This window comes from Archocentrus centrarchus, chromosome 9 (assembly GCF_007364275.1).
Source record: "Archocentrus centrarchus isolate MPI-CPG fArcCen1 chromosome 9, fArcCen1, whole genome shotgun sequence".
Taxonomy (NCBI): domain Eukaryota; kingdom Metazoa; phylum Chordata; class Actinopteri; order Cichliformes; family Cichlidae; genus Archocentrus; species Archocentrus centrarchus.
In genome coordinates, this window is record NC_044354.1 from 10,247,085 (window position 1) to 10,271,219 (window position 24,135).

General features: G+C 39.3%; 2 protein-coding genes across 3 annotated transcripts; both read right to left on the minus strand.

The window, feature by feature from the left end:
* Positions 1-929: 929 nt before the first annotated feature.
* elac1 (elaC ribonuclease Z 1) lies at positions 930-4,511 on the minus strand. The gene is made up of 5 exons (XM_030738068.1): positions 4,290-4,511; positions 3,532-3,738; positions 3,279-3,337; positions 1,786-1,996; positions 930-1,603 (listed from the first exon to the last, which is right to left on the minus strand). The coding sequence occupies exons 1-5, from the start codon at positions 4,444-4,446 to the stop codon at positions 1,125-1,127; spliced, it is 1,113 nt and encodes a 370-aa protein (XP_030593928.1). The 5' UTR covers positions 4,447-4,511; the 3' UTR covers positions 930-1,124.
* A 2,483-nt stretch (positions 4,512-6,994) lies between these two features.
* Positions 6,995-23,408, minus strand: me2 (malic enzyme 2, NAD(+)-dependent, mitochondrial). 2 transcript variants are annotated; one of them, XM_030737326.1, is made up of 15 exons: positions 23,265-23,408; positions 19,553-19,724; positions 14,145-14,278; positions 13,868-14,017; positions 13,140-13,215; positions 12,754-12,915; positions 12,430-12,643; positions 11,845-11,942; positions 11,548-11,661; positions 11,288-11,399; positions 10,856-10,998; positions 10,620-10,722; positions 10,418-10,488; positions 9,902-10,000; positions 6,995-9,679 (listed from the first exon to the last, which is right to left on the minus strand). In XM_030737326.1, the coding sequence occupies exons 2-15, from the start codon at positions 19,664-19,666 to the stop codon at positions 9,518-9,520; spliced, it is 1,752 nt and encodes a 583-aa protein (XP_030593186.1). In that variant the 5' UTR covers positions 19,667-19,724; positions 23,265-23,408; the 3' UTR covers positions 6,995-9,517. The 2 variants fall into 2 exon arrangements, with proteins under 2 accessions (XP_030593186.1, XP_030593187.1); XM_030737327.1 differs by lacking the exon at positions 23,265-23,408 and adding an exon at positions 23,160-23,234.
* Between the last annotated feature and the right edge of the window lie 727 nt (positions 23,409-24,135).

A 24,135-nucleotide genomic window follows, 5' to 3' on the forward strand; every position in this document is an offset into this window, starting at 1 on the left:
AGTGTGGATGGTTGTCTTTCTCTCTGTGTTGGCCCTGCAACAGGCTGACGACCTGTACAGGGTGTACCCTGCCTCTTACCCTATGTCAGCAACCCTGAAGTGGTCTGTGACCACTCCCTGTCAGTTGCCATCTTTAAAGAAACTTTAGTGCATTAATAAGATGAAGTGAGTCTGCTATCCTTATTTTTAAAAAACAGGATCAGGCAGCACGGTGGCGTGGTGGTTAGCACTACTGCCTCACAGAATGACATCTAGAAGGCCTGTGTTTGATTCCACCTTGGCCCACGCCTCTCTGTATGGAGTTTGCATGTTCTCCCACAGTCCAAAGACATGAAGTTACTGGAGTTAGGTTAATTGGCCACTCTAAATTGCCCATGTGTTAACCTGCAACAAGCTTGCAACCTGTACAGGGTGTACCCTGTCTCTCTCCCTATGTCAGCTGGGATAGGCTCCAGCGACCCTGAACAGGATAAGGGGAAGAGAATGGATAAGTCTACTTTCAATTGGCAAATGAATAGGAACAAAATGTCAATTTATATGCGGTTTGTGATTTATATGGCAATGAAATGTGATACATCAGCAAATCTGGTCCCATCTACACACACAGAAATTCACAGTCCAGCCAAAACTTCAGAGCTGAAACAGAAATTCTTCCACAAATAGTGACACAGTTGCTGCAGGACACAGTAACTGCAAAATGATATATCCACTCAGCACCTCTGCTTTTATATAGGAATATAACCTAGCAAAGTAATCAAGCTTGAGCTGAAGCAGCAGCCAACATGTATTAAAAGTCACAAAAATTGAAATAATGTGGGAATGGGAATAATGTTAAAATAGTGATAATTTAGAACATGCAAACAAGTGGACCTTGAGCTGATTTTTTTTTTTGGGGGGGGGGGGGTGGGGGGGGGGGGGGGGTTGTTGGTCAGTTCATTATATTTGACTAATTCCAGGTTTATTAATTAAAAACAAGTTGGATAAAGTAGAGTATTAAGAGTGCCAAAATTAGGCTCTTTTATAAAAAAAATGTAACTTCACTTTTCATCATAACAAGGACAGAATATACAGCAAACACAAAAGTAGTTAACACACTACCAGCATCATACAAACTAAACTGTCTGTTACCTTGACCTTCTGAGAGGGATCTGTAGAGTGAGAAAGTCCTCTGCTAGAGTCACTTCTGTCCTAGTGTCCTGCAGAGCTTCTTCAGCCTGTCTCTTCAGCTCTGAAACATGGTCTTCATCCCCTTCCTTCACCATGGCGCTGGGTTTGTACCGCTGACTGAAGTGGTTTAGCACCAGTCCCCGTGCACTGCAAGCCCGAGCTACTGCCGCTGCCATCTCAGGCGTGCTGTGCCCATGGTCCACTGCTTTCTCTCGGTGCTCGTTCCCAAGGGTGGCCTCATGAACCAGAATGTCCGCTCCACTGCACAACCTCTGCGGCCCTTCCCCGAGCACTGAGCTACAGTCCCCTAAAATGCAGATTTTCCTCCCTGGGATAGCTTCTTCTAACACCTCCCTAGGCTGCACCACACGCCCACTTTCAAGAGTTACTGACTCCCCAGCTTTGAGGCGCCCATAGAGAGGCCCTGGTTTCAGGCCTGAGGGACACAAAATGAGACCAGTTGGAAGGGTTATTTTTCTGAAATGGTTTGTTGTATTAAAAAATGCCAAAGAATTGCTGACAGTTTTTTTTCCCTCTACTTTACATGCAGGGAAAATTGTATTTTTAATACTGCACAAATAATGAAGAAATATCAAAAGAACAGATAATACTTCTCACCTAGTTCCTTTAGGATTTCAGTTTTCAACCTTCCAGGTCGATCACGCTCCTGGATGCAAAAACCAAAAGAAGGGATGCGGTGAAACAACCTGAAGGCTTTGACCACAAACCTCTGGTCTTCAAAGAGTAGATAACTCTCACTGGAGACATCCAGGTGGATCGTTCTGCCCGGTTGCTCCTGTGGATGGAGAGGACTGCACCCTGCTGTCATCTGAGGACAGAAAGACATGTTTGTATTAGTCTTTGGCCAGCTCTGAGTTTTCATTCCTCTTCAAGGTCTTTTTGAGGGTTGAGATCTGGTTTTACAGTAAAATTTCAAATTAGGTTTAGAGTAAGGGTTTAGCACACAGTGGGATGGTTCAACTTAGGGGTAAGAGGCTTAGAAAGGCATTAATTACTGGAATCATCTTGCAATGATTTGAGCAGTGAAGTGAAATTAAGGCTGAACACATCTGGAAGCTTGGAGGAAAATACTGCCTAGATATTTAATATTGCCAGTATTTCTGGCCCAGTTCTAATGAGCAAACTGCTCCAGCTGCCTCAGGTTTGAAGGCTGGCTAAGCCAGACTGCATGTTTCAGCTCCTTCCATAAATGTTCAGTAGGATTTAGATCAGGGGTCACAGAAGGCCACTTCCGAATGTTTTGCTCTTAGCCATTCCTGTATGCACAGGAACATTAAGCTTTTGTCAGTGAGTAACATTGTGGCTTTTTTTTTCTTTAAAGGAAAGATACCAAATAATTTTGTGTGTGTGTTTGGGGGATTCTGGGATACCAGCAGATCCTAGATTTCCTCGTTATTCAAATATTTGTTTTTTTGTTTCAGTTGTTTGTCCTTGCTGATGGTAATAATTTCCTGTGAGAGTACGATTTTTAGGGTAAAATACAATAACTTTAGTTTTGTCTGAATGTAGAAGTGAAAAATTACTAGGCATTCAGGACTTTGTCTGGTGGAAGTTGAGACAGTTTTCTAATAACACCTAAGGGAAGCATGTATTATGTGAAAGATATCGGTCCCACCACAGAACCCTGTGGAACGCCATGACTAACTTTGATGTCCCAGAGTTTACATCAAAATTTTAATTCTAACGAATAAACACAATTCAAACAAGTGCAGTCCATTTCTCTTAATACCAATGGTGTATTTTAGTCTTTTAGTCTTACTGAATGCTGCACTGAGGTCTAGCAGGACAAAGACAAAACCACTGGATAAAAACCAGGATTAAATAGAACCTACATAGTCAGGATGGGTGTGAATATTTGGGGATGACCAAAATTATAGCCCAGGCAGCAGTCTATTTTGTACGGGAGCCAACAGGAATTACCTTTATCATTTTATAAATAAAATATATGCATTCCATATTTTAAGAAGGTTAATTTTGTAATGTTTTAGCAACAGTGCACATTAGTTCTAGTGCATTGCATCAAAAATAGCAACTAACACTACGGAGGAGTGATGCTTTACTACATAGTACTACCAGAATCAACTACCCACCTCAGGGTTAAGTTGTCCCTCTTCTGGACTCTGGTCAGTTGTGGGCTCCAATTCATGCACTAATAACCAAGAGAAAAAATATAAACTATATCAGGTTTAAGCCAAGGTATGACTTGCTTAACACTTGAATTATTTGCTGGATGAACAGCAAGCAGGATATCTAAGCCATTTTCTACATTTCTTAAAGGTTTGTTTAAGGAACAGCAGAAATTTCTGACAGAATTTAGATTTAGACATCAGGCCTTGGACCTGCCTGCATAAGAGAAGAGCAGTTGTGATCCGGTGACGCCAAGAGCCACTCTGAGGAAGTGTCTGAGACCTCGTGGTCCATAGATGTCTACACAGTTCAGACCCTGCTGAGGGTCAGCGCTGGTGTTGAGACTCACAGTGCAGAGGAGACCGGGTAAACCAAACAAGTGATCTCCATGTAAGTGGGAGATGAAAACTTTGGTGATTCGCCCTATGTGGGAAAAAACATATTTTTACAGTTTAACACGCCTTAATATCACATCAGGTATTTTGCCGAAAAGTGAATTTATATCATGATAGAGATAAGGATTTTTATCTTGGTCATTATTTATTTTTTTAATTACCAAAAAATTGCCTTAAAAATAAATAAATGACAGCAAAGATGTTGATTACACTGAAAGAACACAAGGCAGAAAAAATATATAAAAATGCAATGCTTCATAAATCATGACAACCCTACCTGTTTTTTTTTTTTTTTTGAGTAAGGTGGTAAATAAGTAAGATATATTTGAATGACCACCTATATAACGAAGCCCTAATTAGCCTAAAAAAAAAAAAGTGGAGTTTAGATTTGGAAAGCCATGAACAGATTTGTTTCGATGACAGGATGAACAGGTGGAGCGTGAGTATTAAGTATATTTTAACAGAGGTTTCGGGGCAAGAGTTTGTTTTACTTTCCCAGAAACATTTGAAGGCAAGACAAAATATATATATATGTATGTGTGTGTGTGTGTGTGTGTGTGTGTAGCTGCAGTAACACACCGGCTCTGAGCTGGCTCTTCATCAGCTGGGTCTGGGTTCCCTCTCCGCAGTCAAACAGCCAGCACTCCCCGTCCGTCCGCAGCACCAGAGCCGAAGCACCGCGATAAGGGGACGGGTAAGCCGAGCCGGTCCCGAGGAAAGTCAAATCCATGGTCATCCTCCCAGAGTTGGTTGAAAACTTGAGAAATAGATTAACTACTTCCTTCCACACCACAACGAGCGTGCCATGTCAATAAAAGAACTGTCCCGTGCTGATGACGTAAGATTAGTGATGTCTCAGGTTAAGTCTGATTGGTCGTAATTTTGCCGTCACATTATTGAGTTGAGATGAGTATTTTATTTATCCCATATTTGGGAAATGCTTTTGTTACACAGTTGTAATAATAATGATGATAATTCAAAATTCAATTCGATTTTCTTTATATAGCCTTCCTAATCGGTTTATTTAAGTCTGTTGGTGTCTGTTGCTCCTCCAGCAGACTGCAGCGAGGTACACTGCACTCGCCACAACTGAGTGATAGAGTATCTCCGTCATTTTGCTGTGCATGTTGAAGAGATCTTGTCTTTCTTAGGAAACAGAGCCTCCACTTTTTGTATACAGCGTATGTGTTGTCCTCCAACTCAGCTTGGTGTCAATGTTGATGCCTGAGTACTTGCACTTCTCCACCACATCAGCATCCAGTCCCAGGACAGACATGGGTCAGCCCTGATTCATACACCCATCTCCTAACAACTCCTAGCTGTTTTACAAGAGGAACCTACTTTGGTGTCTGCAGGATTAGATTATGGCCAGATCTGCCAGATGACTAATACCAATTTTAAAAGGGTTCAAAAAGAAGCTTCACTGTAGTGGTCCTATTTTTGTTTGGTTGTTTTGGTTTGGTTTTTTTTGTTGTTGTTGTTTTTTTGTTTTGTTTTATGAGTTTCAAATGCAAATAGGAGCAAATAACTATTAACAGCAGTTAAAATAATTATACACTGCTCAAAAAATAAAAAGGAACACTTTTTAATAAGAGTCTAGCAAAAAAATAAGTTAAACCTCTGGAATATTGATTTGGTCAGTTACGTAGCAGAGGGGGTTGTTAATCAGAGAGAGGGGCAACAATGAGACAACCCCAAAAACAGGAATGGCTTAACAAAGATGGAGGCCACTGATATCTTTTCCCTCCTCATCTTTTCTGACTGTTTTTTCACTAGTTCTGCATTTGGTGGGTCAGTGTCATTACTGTCTGTTGGGAATATTTTATTACTGTGATAATGGTATTTACAGCTATTATTCTTATATTGTTTATTGACAATTCTAGGGTCACATATGCTGGATTAAATCCGCACTGTATGCTTAGATTAGAATGATAGATTTGAGGCCTGTTATATCCACTCTCATTTATGTTTAGGGCCTCACTTTTATCTAATGCACACTTTTGGTTCACATGACATTGTATCACCTTTATGATATAATTCAAGTTGCTTTATGACTATGTGACCCTTGAAATTTGGTTCTGTAGACCCACCTGTGTTTGTGTAATATGAATTAGTGTGGGTATAAATTCTGTCTAATTAATGAACTGTCTAAAAGTGTTTTTATAGCAGTAGTTTTAATTGGAAAAGATCCATCATCACAGCGCCTGTCAAAACCTGTCGTAAACTATGAGGTACCCCAGTGAGGTGTGTCTTTGAGCTTGCGTAAAAGGAGCTGGTTAGTAGAGCCCAAAAGATGATTGTTGGGGTTCAAGTTTCCAGGGGCTGAGACTTATGCAAATTGAGAGGGGTCAAAGGCAAGTGGGCAGTTACCTCCTTCAGGTTATAAAATGATGCGCCTGCACTTTGTCTCACTCTGACTCTTTGTTTCTCTTTCTTTTTCTGCTTTCCTCTCTCTCCCTCTTTGTGTGTGTATTCTAGTCTTAAATTAATATGTCTAATAAACAGCCTGCTCATCCCAGTGATTCTTTTGTTAACTTTGGTTTTAATTGAATCTACTTCATATTGGCCAAAAAGGAAGATAGGGACCCCTAAAATCATGACCTAACAAGGCAATACCTGGACCCTATAGAGGTTGCACAGGTAGTCCAACTCATACAGGATGGCAAATGAATACATGGCATTGCCAGAAGATTTGCTGTCTCCCAACACAGTCTCAAGAACATGGAGAAGATTACGGTAGACAGGTAAAGAGAGCTGGACAGGATCGTAGAAGATCCTGAATCCATCAGCAGGACCAGTATCTGCTCCTTTGTGCAAGGAGGAACAAAATGACCTCCAGCAGGCCACTGGTGTGAATGTCTGTGACCAAACAATCAGAAACAGACCTGAGGGCCTGATGTCCTCTAGGGGGCCATTTGCCCACTGCCCAGCACCATGGAGCCCAATTGCATTTGCCATAGAGTACCAGAATTGGCAGATCCACCACTGGCACCCTCTCTTTAACAGATGAGAGGAGGTTCACCCTGAGTACATGTGACGGATGTGAAAGGGTCTGGAGAAGCTGTGGAGAATGTTATGCAGCCTGTAACAACGTTCAGCATGATCGGTTTTGTGGTGGGTCAGTGATGGTCTGGCGAGGCATATTCATGGAGGGATGCAGACCGCTACAGGCTAGGCAATAACACTCTGACTGGCATTAGGTATAAGGATGAAATCCTTAGATTGATCAGTCAAGGTTTAAAAAAAAAAAAAAAAAGTAAACGCAAAAGGCAAAGGGAGCCGATGTAAAAATAGGTTTTATTCTGCAGTCCTAACACCTTAAGTACAACAAAGTGTCACAAACACTTCAGCTGGCTATACAACTGCATCAAAAATACATTTCAGAGACAGACTGCATGGGCACAGCACTATATAAATGCAAACTTGGGAGAATTACATGAACAAACCAGTAACCTGACAAAACAGCAAAAACTCAAAGAAGACAGTTACAGTTAACAACATTTCAATAGACACATGAGCAAACATCTTAATGGCGTTAAAGAAACTATATGTAAACACTTTAAGTACAACTACTGAAATATATTAAGTGTTCACAAATGCTAACAACCTGGAGCTGTACAGTCCTTTCAGGGAAAACACCGTATGCTGAACACTACAGTTACACTATTTTATACCAAAACAATAATTTCAATAATTATAGTGTGGCTTAGTTATCAGCTCTGCTTTCAGCATATTGTGATGTTTACACAATCAGGCATAGGAGTGACTATGAAGAGACACTGAAATGTGTGCAGGCACTTCAATGTATGTTGTTAGAAGGTCCTTAAGTAAAAATGTACAGTGAATATATGGGTGGGTGACAATTTAAAGGAAAAAAAAAAAAAATCAAGCATCTTTGACCTCGACAGTATCCAGTGACTCAAGAAAGCGTTTTGCTGGTATGGTTACAGGGAAAAATCACTGCATATGAAGCATTTCTAGCCTGATGTAAGTGGTCTTTTAAAAATACTTGTTTTCTTACTTTAATCTGTAAACCATCTCCATATTCACACACATCTCTCTGAAGACAAATGTGCATTATTGTCACACCCCTGTGGCAAAACTTTACTGGTCCTTAACTGACAAAACTTTTTTTTGTGTGTGTGTCTTGTGAATATGATCAAAGATTATATTGTTGCATTTTACATGAAACACTCTACTTTTACTTAACTTTGGCAGGTTAACTGTCAGCAATCTGTCCTACTGCTATTAGTACAGTACATCAAATTTACACATGGAAAAGAAAAAAAAATACACAGTATAGTTGACTTGCTCTTTATCAGGAAAATATTTTGCCAGTCTATACAATGTTTAGGCACTATCGCCATTTAGCATGAAAAACCAGTTAGGTGAGCGAGGATGAAAACTCATTTCAAAAGGTCAGAATCTGCTCAAAATGTCTTTGACCTTTCCCAGCAGGGCTTCTTGGTCTTTTTATTCCTACAGTCTGGTTTAAAATCACTTGGCTGGTAATTCATCTCTGAACAGATTCAAAACAGACTTACTACATAAGCAAATCTTAACTTTTTATGTTTAAACACCCGACTGTATTTGAACCTCATGACAAATCACAACATTGAAGAGAAGCTTGGCCTGTGACTTTGTTGCTTTGTATAATCTGCTCCGACTATACAAAAGGAGTAAAACGGACAATACACATGGATGTCAAAAGCAGAATGTCAAAAGTGAATGTACATTTCACAACATAAATACTGATCTGACATTTCATACTGCACGTATTTTCTTAAATATTCCCTTAAACAAAAGTGTTCATTTTAAGAGATACATTCTTCATAATACCATTCCTTAAGGAGTGTTGATGACAGGCTTTTCAAAACCAAAGGCAAAATAAAATAAATTTAAAAGAAATAAATACTACGTGACAATTACTCAAACAAAATAAAAGGCTGGAGTGGATGTTGAAATGTTGTCTACCTGCAGAATGCCATCTTCCCTTCAGAAAATTTCACTTTCAGCTAAGAGGTTATTCTTTAAATACTCACGTCACTTCTACCCAGAATTGTAATGTTTTCTCTGTTTCTCTAGATGTCTTATACTGGGTATTATTAATGAACACAGTAAAAATGACCAGAGGCTCACTTGGTGTGGACAAGGGCAATCTATATATACATACTGGACAATAACAAATGCTAAACAGCTGAGGTAATCTCTGGCTAACTGGCAAATACTAGGAGATGGAATAAAAATAAAGAATGTGCGCGCTAACTAAAGACAGCTATGCATCAGAAATGTACACTACAAAAATTACATCATTAGAGTCATTATTAGATTCGACATACAGTTAAATAACTACATCTTAAAATAAGTGAAAAAAAAAAAACCTTCAGGAGTGATCCAGGTGTCCCTGCAGACTTTGGTTAAAAACGCAGCATAATCTCATTTACCTGTTATATTTTTATGCAAGTTCAGTACTGGAGTTTTCACAGCATGGAAAATAGATTTAACCATTGCCCATTTCCACCACCAGGTGGCCCTCTGGTTCTGTGCAGGTTTACATGTGATGCAGAGGATAAAGAAGTGTCATGTAAATAAAGAATGGCTGATCTCATCTGAATGTCCTTCTCTTCACTTTCCACTTTAACTGTTCACAGATCCAATAAGACTGATTTAGTGAAAATGTAGCAGCATGGTCACATGCTGGCACTAAGGTAATCTTAGAAAATCTGTGATTAGGTATAAAGCAGAAAAAAAAAACAAAGGAAGAGAAGGCCATTATGACATGAGCCACAGTGAGTGTCCCCCCATTCCTAGTTAGACTTCGGGGTAAAGCTGACATCTGGCCAGTCATAGGTGTCTGGCAGGAAGGATTCGTAGTCGGTGTTCCAGATAGTAGCCCGCACAAAGGCGTTCTTGTCCAGAGGCTCAGGGTAGTGGAACGCCATGCCTTTAGCATAGAGATACTCCACCACCTGCAGTGATAAAGAGAAGGCTTATCATTGACTAAAATTAACAGGCAGATACAAATGATACAGGAACAAGACAAAAGGACAACAGTGTGTGTGAAAGTTGTTGCTGTTTGTCTGGCTGGTGGGGCATGATGAAGACTGAGAACATTTCCTGGAGACTGTTAATATCTGAACTGACCTTTAGAAGTTTATCAACAACCAAAATATAACCTTGAGGAGCTTTACCTTGACAGCCATCTGGATAGAGACCTCTCTGATGTTGGACAGAGGAGGGTAGAGTCTGCCTTCTTCAAGCTCTTTATCTGTCAGCTGCTCTGCAAGAGTCTGAAAGGAGTATAAAATTACTTTTTAGAATAAAGAATAATTTCTAGGTCAGTTCAAGTTCCATAACTAACTAAATCCCTTCTACTGCAAATCAGTGTTTTTAATATTGAAAAGTATCAAAAACACTGGCAAGAAAACACATTGCGATCATCTGTTGCACTGATTAGCATTAACAGATTAAATGCAGCCCAGCAAAGAGAAGCTCTTCATCTGTTATCTGTTATGCCAGAGTCTAGAAAGAGAGGGAAGAGGAGACATCAAAGGGTTAAAAAGAGTTGAGATGAGCATGTAGTGAATATGGATACAAGATACAGTCATCAAAAAACAAAAAATACAGGATGGGGTGAGGGAAAGGTAAAGAGGAACTTCAGTGGGTTTAGAGAGGAGATGGAAAAGTACTTAGTGGTGTCTTCAGACCTTGGCAGCCTCTAAGAAAACTGTGTCACTGATGTGTCTCACTCCACTCAGGATTACAGCCAGGCCCACACCTGAAAGGCATGCAGAGCAATTACAACATACTGCACTTAAATTTTGCATGCCGGCTACTGTAATTCATACCATGTTAGGGATTTCCATTTGATGTGAAATTTGAATAGTCACCGTCTTTTCTTTCTCTCACCTGGAAAGATATAAGCGTTGTTCCCTTGTCCTGGCGTAAGGACGCGGCCATCGCTCAGAGTCACCGGACCAAAAGGGCTGCCACTCGCAAAAAGACATCTTCCCTGTGAGAAACAGAAACAAAGTTTCAGACTGATGAGAGGTGAGAGGGTGAGGAAAAAAGATTTGAAAAGTTAGTCAAGGAAAAAAAAAAAAAAGAAAAGAAAAGGGAAAAGCAGGCCTAAAAAAAATGGGTACATCTGTCAGTGTGTAGGCCTCTTCTGCTGTGCATTCTGCTTTATTGGTTGGGTTACTCAAGGCAAAGATGATAGGCCGTTCATTGAGGGTTCCCATGACCTTGATGACATCATGGGTAAACAGAGGTCCAGCTCCTGCCACACCTGAAGAAAAAAGAGATTGATCTATCATTACTGCTTAAGGAAGGTCTGAAATTAAACTACACTCAGCTTTGAAACAACTATTTTGCAAGTGACTGCAGTTTTTTTTTTATGTTAATGCACTTTATTTTTCATAAAAAATGGACAATATTTAATGGAGAACAACTGCTCAAACGTGATGCAGGATTGTGAGCGCAGTGCTACAAGGCTACAGTTACATGAATACAAACAAAAACCAAAAAACAAAACATATATATATATATATATATACATACACACACATCTCCCTCACCAATGATAGCTGTAGGTTTGATGGTGTTGACAGCATCTAGGAAACTCTGTACATTTCCTGGACTGTCATGGATAAACGCTTCCTGGTTAGGGTCCATTTCTTGCAGTCTGCCCTGGAGTCACATGAGGTAAATTAGAGGCAATTATTAATCAGTACTTGTTCAGTACAAATGTTGTTTACCATTTAGACTATGGTTCAGCCAGGAGGCTACACTGATTTGTACCATTTTCTGATCATTAATTCCTGTGTCATAAACTGACCTTTACAAGTAAACCATCTTTATCATACATCCAGATTTTCTTTCTGGCCTCAGCTTGAGTCATCCCTTTCTCCATCATGGCCATCACAATCAGATTGGCAATTCCAAGGGCAGCCTACGAGAAAAAGAAAAGAAAAACATTAAGACATAGGCGCCAAACAAACCATTAGTCAGCAAATCCTCATTTTTATCTTGTTTGTGGTCAGTAGGGAACAGTATGACTCAAGAGAACAGGGCAAAAAACAAGGAAAATCTGGAGAACTTAGACTGACTGAATAAATGATGTCAATCAGCTTACCTCTCCTGCTCCCAGGAACAGCACCCGGTGTTCAGTGATCGGTTTGCCAATGGCTCTCTGAGCTGCTAACAGACCGGCAAGGGCTACAGATGCTGTGCCTGGAAACATGTAGACAAACAGAAGACTGAAGAATCGAGTCTTTGCCTCAAAGACTTCAGAATACTGATGATAATTTGTCCAAAATTAGAAAAGTTTTCAAAGAAAACAACTCATGAATGCATCAGCAGTAATTCAACATAAAGGTCATAACACCACAACAATAATATAAAGCAGTGATGCTTTTATACACAGCTCCAAGTAACTTAACAATTAGCGCCATAAGCCATTTGCATGGTTAGGCTGAAACCCAGAACTGTTCTTAACACTAATTGAACTGTAAACTCAGTTAAACTTAAATCATCTGATAATTTAACTGAATATGTAAAAACTGGTTTCACAAAGCAGCCCTTGAGCCAGCTGGAAAGATACTTTATATGGTGCAACCTGAAAGTGAATTAGGAAGATCGACTCATGCAACAAGGTAGAAATGATCTGCACATAACACATTTTACAATAGTGGTCTGAGGTGTGTGAGGGGTTATGAACCTTGGATGTCATCATTGAAGGTACAGAACTTCTCCCTGTACTTCCTAAGGAAGCGGAATGCATTGTGGTTCCCAAAGTCCTCAAACTGGATGAGTGTGTCCTGCCCATATTTGTCCACAACAGCTTCCATAAACTCATCAATCAGATCATCATATGCTTGGGAGCGGTCTCGCTTTTGGTACAGCCCCATGTAAAATGGATCCTTAAGGAGAGTCTGATTGGAGTTCAAGGACAAGTGTGAAAAGACTGAACAAATACAGTTATTACATTTCCATTCTCTCACACATACAGCAAACGGAACAAAACAACACCTAGCCTTCCTACCTTATTGTCCGTCCCAACATCGATCACCACAGGCAGACATTTCTCAGGTCTGATGCCGGCACAGGCAGTGTACAGGCAAAGTTTTCCAACAGGTATTCCCATTCCGTAAACACCCAGGTCCCCTAATCCCAAAATTCGCTCCCCATCAGTTACTACTACTACCTACACAAAGAGGAGGTGGAGGAAATACATTAATGGTAAAATTGTAGATTAAAAATTGATCCTAGTTAGCTGATCTTTCATATTTTTAATCTGTATAACTACAGTGTTTATACAGTACACAGTTGGTGGGTTTAAGAGGAATTATGGCATGAAGAAACTTTTCTCCAATGTAATATAGGTAATATCTGAAAAGGATTTACTACAGTGAGATTTTTGGGACTCACTGCAACATTAGTCTCTGGCCAGTTGTCCAGGATGGAGCGGATGTGTCCTCTGTCCAGAATGGAAATAAACAAGCCTCTGCAGAGAGGAATAAGATAACAGTTTAGCTATTGTAGCAATCATGATAAAATCTTAACTATAATTAAATGGGAAAGAAAAAAAAAGAAAATGCATCATCAGTACAAGGCTTTTTCTTTTTTTTACATTAGTATGATGACCTCATTTAACATATTCCTTATGTGCTTAAGGTTCAATAAGTCAGCCACTAAAATAAAAACATGCAAGGGCTTTTTCCTGTCTAAAGCAGGTCTCCTTTCTTTTGGTAGAATCTCAAAGGTCTCTGCAGAGACCACGAGGCCTGAGGGGAGTCTCTCTGTTCTAATTTTGGAAGAACCAACAGGACCTTGCATACATAACATTCTTACTTCTCTAGACTGAAGGTAAATGAGCTGTGTTAGCCTTATTTGGACAGATAAGTAGACATGGACAATCTCAGACATGTACACTGAGTATATCACTCCCTGTTAGGAAATAGCAGAAGTGGGTGTCAATATGCTGTGTCAAGACATGTAGCAATCTCTCTTCTCCTCCATATCAAGCTTGCTGCCATAAAGCTTTCTGCACATGTCAGCAAAATTTTCTTCCTGCACTTCCTGAACCTGGTTGTGCAGGATTGCAGCAACAGAAACTACAAAGATTCAAATTATTAGCAGCCTTGCTGAGGGCTTACTTTGGTCTTCTAAAGATATGTCCATACTGCGTACAGGCAAGGCCTACAGTGGGAGTGTAAACAATTGGCATCAGTTCCTCTATGTCTTCCATCAACACTCTATAGAAAAGCTTCTCATTCCTTTCTTGGATGCCCATCAGGTAGATGTACCTGTATGGAAAATGAAAAATTAGAAAAGAGCAAAGCAATATACAGGAAGACAAGTACTTTCTTTTTATTGTTTTTATTTAAAAACTTGTTTACACTTTCCAGTGCATCAAGAAAAATGCATTCTTACTTCTCCAGGGGATCGTTCAGCTTCTTGAGATTTTTCTGAAAGCGCAGGGCCTGAATTTCCTGAGTCTCCACTTTGGGAGGCAGCAGACCATGTATCCCCAAAATCTGGCGCTCTTGAAGCGAAAAGGCCATACCCTGCGAAGGAACACAAAAACATGAGCTAACTGACTATTACAATGTTGATATTCTTCTCGTGTCAGCTATTCACTGGTAGAGAAATTAGCACTGATTTAAAATGGTGTACAGTATCTTTGCAAAAATGTAAAGAAAATAAGTAAAGCTGCTATGCTTTCATACGGACTTTGAAGGTGTAAACTCTTTTTGTAAAAAGCCAAGGGTGCCATACTTTATTTCTAATTGAGTGTTTATTTCATGAACCACGAGTGAAAACTGTACTTATCAGTCCATTCATGGAAAGCATTTCCTAAAAACCCCAACCAACCGACCGACCAACCGACCGACCGACCGACCGACCGGCCAGCCAGCCAGTCCTTTTGCTCATAACATTTCCTATAATGAGATATTGTCAGACTAGCTGAAATTTTTTTTGTATATATGTTTTATTGAGCATTAACATCACAAAGTATACATAAACACATGCATAGGGAAAATGTCCCCAAAACAATGCTCATATTTTCCGTTTTTTGGAAAAAGAAATAGAAATTCCTAAGTATAACGACTGTCTGAAATTTTAAACAATTTGTTTCTTTTCTCATATTTCTGAAAATTAAATCTGAATTATCACCTCTAGTGGATCAGGTTTTGCTTCTAGTTTGTTGCTTTGACATTTTCAAAAGAAAAAAGGTGCATTTAATATTAACTGATATACAGAAAACAGACCTTTTTTTTTTATTTTTAAAGTGGTCTTGAGCAATAGTTCTCCAGGCTTTCTGAAGGTCTTTCAAAGTTTTTCTTTTGGACATTGGCTGCTTTTTCACTCATTTCAGTCCAGTTCTTGTATCTGACCATTTTCAGAGGAATTTTTGGTTTGTTAATATACTTAATACTGATCTAAGAATCATTCAACCTAACAAAAGGTACCTAACTCATGGGATGAACCAGTGTTGTGTCTACACATGACAGACAACCCAGCAAAGAACCAGCTTTAAATTATATCTTCATGCACTTAACACATAATTTTTAATAAATTTTTACTTGAATCTATAAAAAATGCCAAAAAGTTAACACTGTTATATTTGTATTTTTGCACCAATAACGTGATACCCATGGTGTTCAGTGTGTCCTTAAAAAAAAAGCAGAGTAAACTGAAGGGGTGGAGAACAAGAGAAGAAGTGACTGCCCTTAAAAACCAACTACAGCAGACGAACAGTATCTGAAAGTCAAGTTATTAAGAAAGCTTACCTAAGAGAGTTCAGGCTATGTTGAAGAATAGAACTGCATAAACTATTGTCTTATATACTGTGTTGCCATGTATAATTTTGCACATTCCAATAAATCACTACACCTAGTTCCCATTTTCCTAGCAAAATATAAAGAAATGAGGGTCAAGACTTTTGCACACTACTGTGTCTACTATTTCCACCTCTACTTGGGACACGTAAGTACTAATGCAACACTTCCTGCAACTGACATCAAAATCTGCTGTGACTATTTCTTAACAGTTGTGAATTTACCAGCACACCCTATAAAACAAAGACTTATTTTCTGCCCTGTAGTTGGGGGCAGGCCCAACCATCCCCCTACTCGTGACCCGAAGCATGGCTTTTAACTGGCCACAGTTTTTATATTGAAGAAAACATGGCAGTTTTTGGACTAACTTTATGAAACACTTCATGGAATGTTCATGTACTGGAATATAGTTTTGTCACTAGAGGGTGCACTGCCTCATTATGAGACCTTTGACTGAGATGACCTATTGAGCCTTTACAGGAGGAAATGCAGACTGAGTGTATGGAGAGAAGCCAGACGAAAACAATTTTGCAGGGGGGACAAAGGCGGATGCAAAGAGGGTGGGGGCGAGAGAGGAGGAGTAGCCTCAAAGAAACCAATGAAGACCACTGTGGGCAGAAACACCCATTTTTAAAAGAGATGACGGGGAAGGTGAGAGGTGCATGCAAAGTGTTTTCATGTTCCTGCAGTACACAAGAGCATGTGTGTAGAGGCCCCACTTTGAAATATGGGCGTAACATAGAGAGGCTATCGTGTCTGGGGCTGCAGAAGGGGGCTGATTATTTTGTCCGAGAAATGAATGCTGGGGCTCCCCTGGTAAAATGCTGAGTCATGCTGATAGAGCATTTCACTTCAGATAGCTCTGCCATCAGTTCCTCTCAGCACAACGCCACATGCCGCAAACCTCTAATCTAGCTTTTGTCACTTCGCATGAAATTAAAAATAATGTTTTGTTAAGCATTTTTAGCAGCTGAGCATTTCCTAAAGAGAAACTGCTTTGAGCAGTCCCATGTTTAGCACTTTAAAAATCTAATTTTAACACTTCTAAGGCAAGAATATATTGGATGAAGTTATCTTATTAATTTTTTAGTAAATGAAACTGCCCAAATTACATCACACTTTCTGCACAGAGAACACTTGTACTACACAGCTAATAAATACAGTCAGGGTGAAGGAATTTGAGATCCTAGCCCTTTAACATAAAGTCATCCAGCAGGCTATTTTTCAGTAATTTGATCTGCAAACACAATGACCTTCTGCTGATGCCATTCTCATCAAGTGCTCTGCTCTTGTAATTATAATCTATGACTAGCTGGCACGCTGCTGTTTAGAAGCCATTTAGAAGAACTTCGAGACTTATAATGCAGAAGAATTTTACCTTAAATTTAAAACAATAAATCTCAACCACTCAACCAACTATGGAGTTAAGTTTGTTCCTTGAGTGCATGAACATAAATCTAAATTTGCAGAAAAGGTATTATTATGCAATAATTTTAATTTAAGCTAAAAAAAAAATAAAATGCATTTAAAGTTTTATATACTGCTGCTTTCTTATCTTAGTTATTTGAATGTCCCTCTTCTGTGTGCCTGAAAATACTTGGACACCCACTCAGGATTTTTAAATGGGTGCCAATTAGTCTGCTTGCAGTCATTTTGACCATGTTTTTAACTTTAGATTACAGTGTGCCATATGCCTGCCAGTACTTTCTGGTTGGTTGTTTTATTTTCTGTGTGAATGCTAGTTCCATTATCAGTTACTTGGGGATGAGGGGAGTACTGAAAGCTCTATAGGCCCTATTTATATAGTGGGAAACACTCCCTTTTTCACAGGAAGAAACCTCTGGCAGAACTAAGCTCATGGAGGAACAGCCATCTGCCATGACTGGTTGAGGCTGAGGGGAGGGAGACAGTACAAAAGACACACTGTGGAAGAGAGCCAGAGATTAATAATAACTACTGATTAGATGCAGAGTGGTCTATAGACACACAGAGTGAAAAGAGGTACGTGAAGAAGAAACACTGCATCATGCAAAGCCCCAGCAGCCTAGGCCTATTGCAGTGTAAATAAGGGAGGGTTCAGGGTCACCTGATAAAAACTTAAAGCCTCCTTTTTGATAAAGCCTATGAGCTAATCTTAAAAGTAGAGAGGGTGTCTGTCTCCCAAATCCAAATTGGGAGCTGATTTCATAGAAGAGGGGCCTGAAACCTGAAGGCTCTGTCTCCCATTCTACTTTAAAATACCCGAGGAACCACAAGTAAGCCAGCAGTCCAAGAGCAAAATACTATATTGGAACAATATGGTAGTATGAGGTCTTTAAGATAAGATGGAGCCTGATTATTCAAGACACTGTATGAGTGCAGAACGATTTTAAATTCAATTCTGGATTTAACAGGGATACAATGAAGAGAAGCTAATTTGTTAGAAATATGATCTCTGTCTAGTCTAGCCCCTGTAAATGCTCTCGCTGAAGACTTTTTAGGGAGCATTTAGACCCCCCACCCCCTGATGCTAATGAATTAAAATAGTCCAGCCTAGAAGTAATCCAATCTCATTGTACATCCTGTATAATGACAATAAAGGCATTCTATTCTATTCTAATAAATCCATGAACTAGTTTTTCAGCATCACTCTGAGACAGAATGTTTCTAATTTTAGAGCTATTATGCAAATGCCAGAAAGCAATCCTACATATTTGTTTAATATGCACACTGAATGACATATCATGGTCAAAAATGACTCCAAGATTCCTCACAGTGTTGTAGGCAAAGGTAATTCCATCCAGAGTACTGAAGGCACTAAATAAGATAAAAAAAAAAAAAGTCTGAGAATTCAGATAGAAAATCTGAGTAAGGGCAAGCTGGTCAATAAATAACAACAAATAAAACAGGTTTTTGAGTTTCTCAATTAAGGTCTTCAAGGCTAAGAGTCAGGCTTTCAAATGAATTAAAACCATGTCTGGGTCTTTGGTTGATTATTAAGCTGGAGAGGAAGATTGCTACCTGACAGTTAGCATGGCTCTGGGGTGTTGATTCATTTAAACTAACATATTCATCCTGCTGTAACCAGCTCTTTGTAAGGCAGAATAAATCAATAAGTTGATCAATTATTAAATAATTTGCAAACAGGGACTTAGAAGAAAGAGACCCAATGTTTAATAATCCACATTTAACTCTTTGGCACAGCTGAGGATGCTATATTTTCCTTTGTGAATTTCCATGCTTAAACTGGCCAGCTGGTCAGTGGCAAGTTTACTTGTAGGCTGGAATATCTATATTTATCTGGTCCGGACTATGTTTAGCACAAGCTGCACAGACTAATGCCACATCACCTCAGGCAGCATAAGGTTCATGTTACACGTGTCATTTCTACCTTTCAGCAGTTGGGAAACCTCCCCAAAATCAAACACTAATCAATAGCTATGGATATGGGAATACAAATAATTGATGCAGCCTGAACTGTCTAATATCATGGTGTCCATACAGTGTAACTTCACATGCTCAGTTTTTCAGTTTACTACACATTTAGTGTTCGTGTCAGATTTCACACATAAAGTACTTCTTGAATAAATTTCATACTTTAGATGTAGACTAATACACACACAGAACTTTCAAATCAGTTCCTATCTGTCACACTATAGCCAAGCTCCCTACAAGTCTTTTTCTGAGGTTTAAACAGATATTGACAGTGGGATAGAGTATGGTACTTAAAAGCCTGGGAAATATGTAGCCCTAAAATTTAAAGAAGGGATAAATTTAAAAGCTTACTTCATAACCACTGTTATCAAATATCTCGCAGTTAAGTTTTATCTATTTCTGGACACTGTAACCAAACAAAAACATTAAAAAAAATTCATTATAATTATTTTCTGTGCAGATACAAATAAAAAAAAAGAAAACAAAAAAAACATACTCCTTCACATAATGACATAATTAGCATGGATCGAGAGGGCTGACATCATCATTTCTTTTAAAATGCCAACACAATGCAGGACCACCTACTTTATTGGTGCGAGGACTGAGCATGAGGGGCTTGCCCTTTTCTTTGGTATGCACCCATCTGCAAACAGAGATGCAGGGCCTCAGGGAACAGCCTGTCCTTAATCTGGACAACATGGTATACAGTCACTGGTCTGGGAGGTCCACTGGCACTTTCTGGAAGGTCCACAGGTTTCTGAGGGAGACAAGACAGACAAAGCTGAACAAATACTGACCATGGACAAGTGATTCACAAAAGCTGGCTGTAGAAATTATTGTCGCTTTACTGACAAAGTATTTATGTGCAGCACACGTTTCGGATTTTAAGGTGTCGGCCGGTTAAGCCTAAACTGTGTCAATGACACATTACGAGCAAGTGCAAGACAACTTGTTGATACTTTTGTTGGCTTCTTGGTAGTTATGAGTCAAAAAGTTTATGTTAGTTTCTCTTGTTTCTGACAGTCAAGGCCTGCAATGCAGTTACCACAGCCCTAATATGACACTATGACACTATCACATTTTATTATGATATAAAGCTAACAGCAGTGTTGGCTTACAGACACACACGCCTATTCACAGTGGCCAAGGAATCTTCTTTGTGTGCATGGATAGTCCCACACTTGAGGATTACAAATGCTGAAAGCAGTGGCCGACATTAATCTGGATGTAGCCTGGAGCGATTTAGTGTGTAATCTAAGAAACAAAGCTTTGACAGCTTGTCATAATCCTTTTTGTGATGAGCTCTGCATGAAGACACAGAACAAGACAAATCACTGTGGTATCAGCCAGCAATGGACCGATGTGAAAGACAGGCAGACAACAGGGATCTCACTGACAGAAATCAAGACACCAACTAATAACTGCAGAAATTATATGATGTCTGAAGAGCAAACACAAAGGAATGCAAAGATTTCTACAATTTTTAGATTGAAGCAGATAGGGAACAAAAATCCAGTATTATAGGGGTAGGTTATTAAATGATGTCAGATGAACAACCCATGCCTGCTACTACTATACATTCAGCTACTGTTGGTGGCCTGGAATAGTATAGTAATTGTAAGGGCTATGTCATACATGTGAACAGTGAGTCACTGCTAGATAGCATTATGCAGTGTTGTGGTAGGTGCATGGAAAAAAAAGTCACTTCCAACTAACGCCACTCTGACAAATTCCAGGTGGCAGACAATTAAAAGCACCTTTGACTACGAAGCCAGAAAGTAAATACTACCTTTCAACCAAAACTTGCAAATCCTACATACCGAAAGAACAACTTCACAAATTCACATTGGATAAAGATATGTTTTTTCTTCTTTAAAGATTATTACATACAATTGTTTCGTGTTTGTGCATACATTAGTATCTCGCAAAATTTCTGTTGGTCTTCTTTAATGTCAGAGGAAATGCAACTTGACCTGTAAGCAAGTTATGTAGGAAACAGACTCACAGTTTCTAGGCTAGTTCCTTTTAGTGAAGCAACCATGGCTTGCCTATCTGCAAAAAGATACTGAACTGAAATGCAAGATGCACGAGGAAACTACAGCCAAATGATTAGGAAACAGGGCTGACAAAGTTGTTTTCAATGTAATTTAATCCTATAGTCGTTGAAACGGAAACAACTAGGCTTGAAATAGATATTTTTATTTATTTACTGGCCTGGAACAACATGCAGCTGAGCTCAGCTGGCAAAAGAACAAAACTGGTGTTGGTTAATGTGACAAAAGGCGCTCGTGTGCTGTCAGCATTATTCTGCCCCTTTCCTTTCACCACTACCTTATTCATCCTCATTTTATCATAGTTAAAACCACCAGCACAATACAAAGTTGCATTGAGTTAAACAAATATTCAAAATAAGATAAGACTCACTTTTTGATAGCAAACACAAGTGTGTTTAGTCACGCTATTATAAAAAAATAAACAAGAACACAATCCAAATGCAAGCAGCCTATCTTTTCTGATCAACAAATTCAGGAGAAGCACATTACACTGAATTATGCATCTCTCTATTTAACCATAATATCTGATGAAGGAAACAACAAGTAGAGCCAGCTGGATGAGACACTGCTTAGAAAGCAGCATTAAAGCAGCAGACTGTATAAGCAGCTCCAACAACAAGCAGACATTTTAATGATCTGTTGATTTGATATTCAGATGAAGCTGCCTTGATGCAGCCTCTGTGAATTCCAGTCTTTGTGATTCACAGAGTACAAAGAAATTTTCTTGTCCACGGGTTAGGTTTGCAACCTTTTCTGAAGCACAAAAAGCCCCGGCACATGAGGAGATCATGTTTGATACAGTGTAGATACAAACTTTTTTTTTCCATTTCTAGTCCCCCCACCCCGATTTTTTTTTTTTTTTAGCTTGTCTTGGAAATCAAAGACACTGAGACAGCCTCTAGTTGCTTATTTGGTACTTTTTGTGTCTGCCAACAAACAAGGTAATCTTTGCACATGTGCCAGCTCTGTATCATTATTGGAACAGCTAGAATGAATGCACACTATTACAGCCAGAAACTGCTCTGGACCTTTTGTAGGAGTAATTGTCTACAAACAGAGCATGAATGAAAACAACCACCTCAGCTATGATTGTGCTCTTGGACTGATTTAAATAGTAAGCCAAACAATAGTGAAATGGTTTTTCTAAGTTGTGTTAACAACTCACAAACAGATTATCTTGTCATGGCTGGAAATGTACTACTACTGTAATGTACAATAAGTGCTCACAAGTACTGCAGTAGATACTGATATACTTTAGGCTTAAAAACCACGACTTAAAAATGTTTAACTAAATGTTCAGCTGAAATCAGGCATCTCACCTGCCATATCTCTTCCTGTACCCGTATGGGTACTGGTAATTTCATTTCTTTGTAAACAGGTGAGGCAAATAAGCCACACAGTACAATAAACAGCTAATAAATCTTGTCTTATTAAAGCTGGAATAATAACTGGTGCAAACAATAACTGTGTTGCCTAGAACAGTCATAATGTAGTAACAAAGGTTTTCACTTTAACTCTCTTATGCACCTTTGTCAAGCTATAAAATCACACACACATGCATGATTTTAAGTGTAAATTTTTATGGCCTCACAGGATCTGGGTAAACTGGTATGAAGACAAACAATATTTCAGGTTATTAGTGTCCTCAACTGATCAGACACAGATTTATCATAACTGTTAGGAGTGCCCTTACTGACAGGTTATTATTCTCCGTCCTTCTCACACACACACACACTTGTTCATCTCGTCAGAGTCTGATCACTGAATGTTAAAACCCACCGGTGGAGGTTAAATATTAGCGAAACCTGTAGTCAATTTCTCTTCTTGTAATTAAAGGAAAGAGATTCAGCTGCCTCTAACTGTTACTACTTTTAAGGGAATAGGAAGATGGAGGAATGTTAAAATAAAGCAATCCCAAAACTAACTGATAACCACTCCAGCAACAAGCCATTAGCCACACAACCACAGCAGCTACAAGCTAACATTTAGCCAGCTTTAATATAAAATAAACTAGGGGGGTGTCCTTATTTGAACACCGCTATCAGCGAAGTCTTAAGGTTTGAAATCCTTAACCTGATAGAGCACACCGACACTAAGCACTTTTTATCCAGATGATTTAGCCAAATGCTCTCACTCACTCAATCATCAGACCCTCTTCTTGTTACCTTCTCTTGGCTCAGAAAACAGGAAGTTCTCAGATAACACACTCTTCCTACAATTTAGAGAACAGTGACTCAGCTTACCTGCTTTTGAGTAATATAATACTGCCGTTCAATGCCCGTTAATCATAACTCTTATGATGTTCGCTGTGCCTAACTTCTGTGGATTGAGCCTGCGATTTGTCTGCCTACCAGCACACCAGGGTGGAGTGGACATGCTGAGGAGAGGACACATTAGAACTCGGTCACTCGACCAATCAGACTCTGGGGTTTCCCCTGTGATTACCGTAAATACCCCAACACGCGCATTTTATTTTATTTTTTAGAGAAATTAGCGCCACACCAAAAATAATTACTGCAAAGATTCTGAATCAAGTGCATAATATGGTCATGTAAGAATTTTTTATTAGGTTATTATTGAGTTTCTCTTGCTCTGATTTCTCAATTTGGGGGACTAGAGGGTTAACAGTGGAGATGGGGGCAATTGTAAATGTTTAGCCTATATACTTTAAAATTTTGTTTAGCTTATAGGTATGGTAGGCTGTGCATTCAAGGCAAAAATCTCTATTTTTTCTACAGGACCTGGTGGCTATTCAAGGGGTAACTAGATTTTAACAGTTTGAACTGAGTTGAAAGTAGATTTTATTGAAATAGACTGATGAGAATGATTTATTCTTGCGCACAAGCTCAAGATCCTAAGAAAAGCTCCAGCTCTGTCCTGGCTGATTCCAGCCATCCACTTCATGGCCACTTCAGGTTGCTCCCCTCAGGCCGCAGATATGTGGTGCCACGGTCACACCAACAGGTTCAAAAACTCTTTTGCTACCTTGGCAATAGGTTTGCCAAATAACATGAGGTGATTTGTTTCTTTATGTATGTGAGATTGCTGTTGTGTCTTGTTCTTTTAATGTCACCGCTAGCTGCAAAACTATTTGCCCCCTGGGGGATAATAATT